The sequence below is a fragment of the Papaver somniferum genome, chromosome 6, assembly GCF_003573695.1.
Source record: "Papaver somniferum cultivar HN1 chromosome 6, ASM357369v1, whole genome shotgun sequence".
NCBI lineage: Eukaryota > Viridiplantae > Streptophyta > Magnoliopsida > Ranunculales > Papaveraceae > Papaver > Papaver somniferum.
Window position 1 is genome coordinate 131,544,571 of NC_039363.1, and position 8,720 is coordinate 131,553,290.

General features: G+C 38.3%; 1 protein-coding gene and 1 pseudogene across 1 annotated transcript; both read left to right on the forward strand.

The window, feature by feature from the left end:
• Positions 1–1,200: 1,200 nt before the first annotated feature.
• Positions 1,201–6,330, forward strand: LOC113289333 (flavin-containing monooxygenase FMO GS-OX-like 4). Its single transcript, XM_026538566.1, has 7 exons — positions 1,201–1,854; positions 2,210–2,280; positions 3,258–3,395; positions 3,487–3,569; positions 5,117–5,252; positions 5,357–5,530; positions 5,736–6,330. Exons 1-7 carry the CDS (start codon positions 1,311–1,313, stop codon positions 5,934–5,936), a joined length of 1,347 nt encoding a protein of 448 aa, XP_026394351.1. The 5' UTR covers positions 1,201–1,310; the 3' UTR covers positions 5,937–6,330.
• Positions 6,331–6,851: 521 nt separating this feature from the next.
• On the forward strand, positions 6,852–7,754 carry LOC113286192 (annotated as a pseudogene).
• The last annotated feature ends 966 nt before the right edge of the window (positions 7,755–8,720 follow it).

The window sequence follows — 8,720 nt, forward strand, 5'->3', positions numbered from 1 at the left end:
CAGTCTGCTGCTGAAATTGTATGGATATGTCAACTGCTTCAAGACCTACATATATTTCTTCCTACACCTCTTCATTTATCCTGTGACAACAACAGTGCAATATCTCCAGCCTCAAATCCTGTTTTTCACAGCAAAATGAAGCACATGACATTGGATTTTCACTTTGTCAGAGAATTGGTACAAGCTAAGAATTTAAAGGTCTCTTATATCTCAACTCTGGTTCAGATTGCTGACATCTTTACTAAAGGCCTCCATGGACCAAGATTCTCTCTTCTGAAGAACAAGCTGTGTGTTTGGCATTTCCCATTTCAAACAGCTCAACTTGAGGGGTAATAGTATTTAGCATTGTTACACTTCTGTTACACTCTGTCATATGTATCTTGTGTTTCCTTTGTAAGTGTATGAGGAGCGTGTGTGCCTCTGTTCTGAAACTGGTCTTATATATCTCCTCTCTCTTTTCTGGATTGGTTAAGCATAATTATTTTGTTTTTCTTTTTATCAGTAAATGCTTTACTACTACCAGTCTCCTGCCCAGTAGTATTGTTTATTACCGGTAACCAGGCACCAACCGACAATCAATATGTCATTCTGCCAACAACTGTTGGAATATTTTCAACACCGCTTACCAAAGGGGGGTCCTGGGGGGCATCGCCCCCCAGGCTGTGGTCGACCTGACAGGTCAGGTCGTGGGGGTCCAGGGGAGACCGCCCCTGGTGGGGGTTTCAAGGGGGCAACGCCCCCGGAAGAATTTTTTTTGAACTGACGGTTTTATTTGGCCGATAAAAGCCTGTTCGAAAATTTCGAATCCAAAAGACACCATTGATGTCTGTTGATGAAGGAACCTGACGTTTCGTGAATAGAAACCTGTTGGCGAATAAAAACCTATTCCCAACAGGTGCAAAACCCTTTATAAATAGCTTCTCCCAGTTTCGTTTAAAAACATAAGAAAAATCAATCTGTTTTCTCTGTTTCAAAAAGCATCATCAGAAATCAGAAATCTCTTTGTGTGTTCTTGATTGAATCAAGGGGTACAAACCTTGAATTCAGTTTTCGTTGCAGGGCTTTCATTGTATCCTGAAGGCAATATTTCGCATACCTGTTGTAATCGCCAATTGTTATTGGGAGGGTAGAAATATTTGTCTAAAAGAAATTTATACAAGCCTTGAAAGTTTTGGAGTGCAACACTTTCTTCTCTGATTCATTCATCCTTTGTGAAACCCAATTTTTTTCCAACAACAACCACCACTTGCTCTACTTTTCAACGGATTAGTCTTCATGGCCGGTCAGAGTAACTCCCTGAGCATTTCGCCATGATTTCAAGAAAGGTAGCCGTGATTGGTGCAGGTGCTGCTGGCCTGGTTGCATCTCGAGAATTGCGCAGAGAAGGTCATGAGGTGGTAATCTTTGAACGGAGTGATCGAGTTGGAGGAACATGGGTATACGATCCAAACGTCGATTCTGATCCATTGGGGTTGGACACATCTCGAACCATCATCCACAGCAGTCTCTATGATTCTCTAAGAGTTAATCTTCCTAGAGAAGTCATGGGCTTTAGAGATTACCCTTTTATGGCACAAGTGAAGGATGGGAGGGATCCAAGAAGGTTTCCTCATCACACTGAGGTCTTACATTATTTAGAAGACTTTGCTAATCATTTTGAACTCGTTGAGTTGATTCGGTTTGAAGCTGAGGTGATTTATGTTGGATTATTGGATGAGGAATTGAACAATGGTTGGGTAGTCAAGTCTATGAAGAAAGGTGAAGTTGGTAATTCATCTGTTGCCCGTGATGTGTTTGATGCTGTGGTTGTGTGTACTGGGCACCTCACGCATCCAAACATCGCAGAAATTCCAGGTACTCCATCCATCTTTCTTAAAGCCATCCATGGAACTTCATTATTTATCTTTCTACCACCCTTTGTTAGTACTTAATAGTCCATTCCAAGGCAAAACAATTGCCACTATCTCTGCAAAAAAGTTAGAATCTCTCAGTCACTTCACCTACCACGACACCAATATATTTGAGTGATCATAGGTTAATTCGGTTGTATTGGTTCAAACCAAATACGTTGACATAACTCTGTCAATTTACTTCTATCTGTGTGAAGTGGTCCATATCTAGGTTGTTCTTGTTTGGGTCTTGCATGTTGTAGAAAATTGTGGAGTTACTTTCATCATCAGATATCTTATGACTGGTTTGTCCGTTCTAGGTATAGATGCATGGCCGGGGAAGCAACTTCACTGCCACAATTACCGGGTTCCCGAGCCCTTCAGTGGTCAAGTATGGATCACTTACTTTTCTTTCCTCATACTTTGATTCTGTCATATGTGCCTGTACTGAGTTACCCTTAAATCTTGCTTCTTCTGTTTTCTCTTTCCCTCGTACCCAATGCATACTAGTTTTGTGATAGAGCTTTCCTAATCTTGGTGGAAAAAAATATTTTTCTGAAAGTAACTGTTTGACTGAACTCAGCCTGTAGTTTTTCTGCACAGCCTGTCCCAAGCCAGGATAAAGGAGGAGGGTTCGTGTTTGACGTGGCGAGCCACGGTAAAAAACACAGCCATTCCCCTCTGAAAATAGGGTCGTGATAGGCGTGGCAAGCCAGCGATAGACCAGAAGAGGGGGAGAGCAGTACCAAGATGGGTGACCGCTTGGGAAGTCCTCATGTACCTTTGTTTGGTTGAAAACCAGCCATTCCCATTTGCTTAGAAAAGGGCGAGAGCAGTACCGAGATGGCTGAAGAAGAACCGTCTGTCTGAAATAGATGAACGAGCAAGTGCTTTCAAAGATTCTTGACGAATACCATCAGTAAAATTCAGAATAGGTTTAAATCAACTCTAAAAGAAGCAATATTAGAATGGAAAACATATTTATAGGACCACAGGAATTCTGATAAATGTTTGAATGGTAAAATATATGACTAAAGTTTCCCCCTTTAAAATCAAGAATTCTGATACTTACCCAATTGCCTGAATGGCGCATCAAAACAGATTAATGAATCATTAACATGTTTAAAAAATACAGACGAATTTGATATCATAACTCAAGGCTCAAGCATGACATAGTGAAATTGTGATGTCTCCTGTCGGCAACTTTAATTTGCAACTTACCGACCATCAGTATTTTGGAGACCTTGAAAGGAAGATATATTTTTTCCAGTAGATTTATCTGGTAAATACTATTGGTCGTTGCAATTTTGATCTTTCAAATTTTCTTCATTTGCACTGAACATTTCTTCCTACTCTTCTTGTTCACAGGTTGTGCTTATAATCGGAAATTCTTATAGTGCTGAGGACATATCTAAAGAAATTTCTACAGTTGCAAAAGAAGTTCACGTTGCATCAAAATCTACTACAGAAAGATTTGGTTATGATAACATTTGGTTTCATTCAATGGTTAAGCACACCTTCATTCATTTCTTTAAGAGAAGAACTTCTGGACCTTATTTTGTCAGTTGGACGTACTGAGTATATAGCTCTAATGCAGGTTAAGCATGCACATGAAGATGGAACTGTGGTTTTCTCCGATGGAAGCTTGGTTCCTGTTGACGTTATTGTGCATTGCACTGGGTATGTATCACTAGCTTCCGTTTACAAATTTTTGATAGATCAATCTTGTTATTCTCTTAACCGTTAGAAGGGTAGATCAACTGTATGCCTTATTAAGAGTTTTGATTTACAAACTTCCAACCTCGTTTGCACAGAAAGGTACTCACAAAGGACCGTGGTGGTTTCCTGTGTTTCTGGCAACTAAGAGCATTACCTACTCCATAGCCCATTGTAAACAGTACCGATGATTCTTAGATGAATGAGAAAATGTTTGTTGCAACTGTTCGAAAAAGCTTTGACAAATACGAGAAAATGTTTGTTGCAACTGTTCGAAAAAGCTTTGACAAATACTCAGAAAAAATTTATAGAAACAGCTACAAATTTACCCCTTTTAAGATAGGGCCTTGCGGCCTTTTCTATGTATCTGTATGTCGTCTTTTTCTAGATCTGTAGTGACACTGAGGTCATTTTAGTTTTAAACCATATTAAAGGCATATTGTTCAATAAAAATGCTATAGGACGGTCAGCATTAGATAATTACAGTAGCATTTCTTAAATTTAAGAATGTGTATAGTAAGAATGACACATTATAGGATAGATTTTGACACCAAGTAAGATTGCTAAGGAGTCAGTTTGCTGAAATAAAAAAAAGAATGATGGACGTACTGCAATAGAGTTGTCATCTCTGTAGGATTTATTCGTGATTATGTCCAAATGTCTAAGGAAAAGTGTAAATAAAACCATGAGATGATGCAAAAATTTTCCTTGAAAAGGATGAAATGATGTGGATTTTTGTCAATGGTGTAGCAAAGGGACCAGAAAGGATATACCATCTTATTTTTCTAATAACCAAGTGGGATGCCCAAGTAATAATTAGTTTATTAGTTCTTCAAGGAAACGATATACAACATTTAGTTCATACAGGCCACAGATATCCAGCACAGCGATTGTGCAAAGCCACCTATACCTGATAGGCTGATACTGAGCCAGGAAACCTGCAAACTCTAAAAATGGAACAATCATGAACACCGAACAACTGGCTGGGCCACGGCCCACGTAAATATAGATCACACAAGATTTGAGGACTACGAGGATCTTTGGAGTAAAGCCACCTATACCTGGCAGGCTTATCTCAGGTTGAAGCTCAGGTTTTCATGAGGAAGATGAGTAGTTGGTTGAAGTCCGGGGACTTGCATGCCTTGGTGTTGCCCATACTGAGAATATTAATATCTGCCATTGACAGCAGTCTATTGCTATGCATTTCTCTTACAGTTTAAGCTAGTACACATTAAAATCTGCTGACATATTAGCTCTACATAATCACCATTTCCGATGTCCAACATATTAGCTCTACATAATCAATTATGTATTTAAGTTAACGACTTTAATGGCTAATGCACGTAAGACATGATGCCGATTAAATAGTACCATTTAAGTGAAGCAAGAATGTGTTTTTATGCCATTTATATAATAAACAGTTTAGGTGCTGATTAATTTCTGTATACTATTTTGATTTTGTTTGGTAAAATGTTGTATCCTAGGTCTTTTCATTCTCTACCGTTTTGCAGGTACAAGTACTATTTCCCTTTTCTAGAGATCAATAATACTGTGACCGTGGATGACAATCGTGTAGGACCTCTATACAAGCACATTTTTCCTCCAATGTTGGCTCCAAGGCTTTCTTTTATTGGGATACCTTTCGTGGTATGTTCTGTTCTTATTGGCATGATCTTAAACTTCTTAGTCTTAGTATATATGTTTTTATGCGGGCATTTGTTAGGAGAATCATTCTTTTTACATGGTGCCAGGCTCTAGCTTTCCTAATATATGAATTGGGAAGCAAGTGGGTGGCTGGTGTTTTATCTGGCCGGTTATCACTCCCATCTGAAGGACAGATGATGAAGGATGTCGGGTCCTTTTATTTGGAACTTGAAGCAGCAGCTGTTCCAAAACATTACACTCATCGGTTAGCACAAAAGCAGGTAAACCGTGTTAACCCAAAGGTATTTGGTGGTGCAAGCTGTGTAGTTATCTGTAGCATCAAGGGGAAACTCAGAAAATACATTTTTTTAGATGATGAACTCAATACTTCTTCAGTAATTCCCTCAATGAATCAGTCCCAGCTATTCGATGAAGAAAGCTATGTATTTCTGACGATTAATCAAGTCTCTTTGATATTCTGTTCAGTTTGACCACAGTGATTGGCTTGCTGCTGAGATTGGGTGTCAGCCATTGGAGGACTGGAGAAAGCAGATGTTAAAAGAACATGCGAAGAACTACTCTGCACGACGGGAAACCTACCGTGATGAATGGGATGATGAATATTTGATCTTGCAAGCTCAAGAAGATTTTTGCCAGTATTTACCAGCGGAGGTTAGGAATGGGTAGCCCTTTGAGATAAAATGAAAAATCTCAGTAATGAAATCGGTCATCGGATCTCAAAATCTCGTGACCTAAAATATGTCATCCGACTAAAACTCGCTTAGGGACACAAATTCATCCTTGTACCCCCATATTTGCTATTGAAAATCTGTCCCACGACTCAAAATTTGAGGCAACTCTAAACATGCCATACGACTCCAAATTCGATAACGATAGATTGATCGGGAGAATGTCAGCTGCAGACAAACATTCATAAAGCACCCGTACGGATTCGGTAAAAAGGAAATTTAATAACCATCAAATGTATATATTTTGATTTGAACAAACAAGTAATATTAGGTGGGGCGCTCTGGAAGATTATATTAGTACAACCGTTGCCACGATGGAAAAATCGATCGAAGAAAAATCTGAAAATGGGGTTGTTTGTGACTACCTTCACCGGTGGCGGAGCCATGATTTCAATTGGCCAACAAAAATTACAATAAAGCACTAATAGTACCATGGCGGCCGAAGGCTACGAATTTTTTTTTCTGGGGGAACAGATTGCACAATGAGTGAGCAACTGTTGGTGCATCCCTGTACCAAATGAATAACAATCTTATGTCCGCAATAGTAGTTTAGAGGAATGGTGAAGAATAGAATTAGAGGGACTAAACTAATGCATGGGACAAATCAGGGAAAGTGGTGGACTAAATATTCAGCCCCATAAACTTTGAATCATGTTTTAGGGCATACATGAAAATTTCGGGGCGTACATAATTATTTTCCTATCTATGGTGATTTTATAAGGGATGTCTAAATAATAGCGTAATTACCTATATATCTTTAAACAATTAAATTACTAATCTATCCTTATGTTAATATAAAAAACTAAAAATCTAAAATCAAATTCAGTTTCTATCCTAAATGTTTCTTGTTTTTCCTTCTGCCCAACCCTCACCGTCTGATAATTTTTTTTCATCTCCACAATTACTCGTTCGATTGATAAAAATTTGATCATCGATTTCAACTTGATCATCGATTAAATTCAACTATTTCCTGGTAGTATTGTTTATTATCGGTAACCAGACACCAGCCGACAAACAATATGTCATTCGGCAAACAACCACCACTTGCTCTACTTTGCAATGGATCAGTCATCATGGCCAGTCAGAGTAACTTCATCAGCATATTTCGCCATGATTTCAAGAAAGGTAGATGTAATCGGTGCGGGTGTTGCTGGTCTGATTGCATCTCGAGAATGGCGCAGAGAAGGACATGAGGTGGTAGTCTTTGAACAGAGCGATCGAGACGGAGAAACATGGGTGTACAATCCAAACGTCGATGCTGATCCATTAGGATTGGACTCGTCTGCACCATCATCTTCAGTAGTCTCTATGAGTCTCTAAGAGTTAATCTTCCTTGAGAAGTCATGGGTTTTAGAGATTACCCTTTTGTTGCACAAGTCAACGATGATGGTAGAGACCCAAGAAGGTTTCCTCATCACACTGGGGTCTTACATTATTTGGAAGAATTTGCAAATCATTTCGGACTCATTGAGTTGATTCGGTTTTAATCTGAGGTAATATATGTTGGATTATTTGAGGAGGAAGAGGAATTGAAGAATAAATGGGTAGTCAGGTATAGGAAGAAAGGTGAGGTTTGTAGTTCATCTGTTGCCCATGAGGTGTTTGATGTTGTGGTTGTATGTTCTGGGCATCATACACATCTAAATATTGCAGAAATATCGGGTACTCCTTTAATCCTCTTCCACCTGTTGTTGTTATAATTTTGAATTTTCTCCCATCAACTAGCATGTTGGTATGACGAAAAGAAAAAGCCTAATCTTGCCACCTGTTGTTGAGTTTTTTTTTAATTGTACTTTGAAGTTTTTCATATGATTATCGTTTGTTTTCACTAACATAAATGTTTATGCTTGATTGATAGGTCGTTTAGGTACGCAACTAAATTGATTTATTAATTGAACTAAAGCTAGTAAAAGTTAGGGGATAAGTTATCGTTTCTTGACTTTTTACATAAGTAGAAAACAAGAGATCTTGCATAGGGATTCTGTGGAGCAATTGTGTGTGAAAATAACGCTAGAAAGTGGACCGAGCGAACATAGTCTAACTACTAGTATCAAACAAAAATTCGTAAATCTTAATGCGTTCTTTTGAATTACATCTTGTAAGCGAACCTCAAGGTGGTTCTTTGGAATAGAATCTAATAACTACGCGGATCTGTTACTCAATTGAAACGAGAAATTTTGGGGTTAGCTAAGCGAACCTGTTAACCAACGGTTGGTGATAATCTGTGACTAATAAAAAGTGAAAAATAACATAACTTGAATCATTGTTTTGTAACGAAGAAGGATTCCTTGATCTTGTCTCTCTTATTGATTTCAACTTTATCTTTTTAATTGCTTTGTTTACTTTCTTTTTCTTTTCAAAATCTAAAACAAAACCCCCCTTTATGACATTATAAGACAACTAAAACCTCTTGCTCCTCGTGAGAACGAACTTAATTACCACCATATTACTTGTTAATTAAGTGGAAAAATATTAACTAACTTGTTGTGGTTACGACACGCATCATCATAGCGCCTCAAACATATACAATTACGTCAAAAGGTGTTTTCAGCCTCTGATACCAATTGAAAAGGAGAGGGTGCCAAAATACACCTGCAAATTTTTCGTTTCATGAGATAAAGGGATATTTACTTGGATGATCTCAAAAATCCATGTTCAAGTACAATCTGAGTTAGACGTATATTTCAAGACTATATTTTTTCATAGATAAAATTTTGGAATC

Bases quoted from the DNA above. Each gene is read 5' to 3' on its own strand.
- LOC113289333 (XM_026538566.1), top strand. From the start codon at position 1,311: ATGATTTCAAGAAAGGTAGCCGTGATTGGTGCAGGTGCTGCTGGCCTG. The intron at 5,253-5,356 runs GTATGTTCTGTT...ACATGGTGCCAG, and splicing joins TTATTGGGATACCTTTCGTG to GCTCTAGCTTTCCTAATATA. The intron at 5,531-5,735 runs GTAAACCGTGTT...TATTCTGTTCAG, and splicing joins ATCGGTTAGCACAAAAGCAG to TTTGACCACAGTGATTGGCT.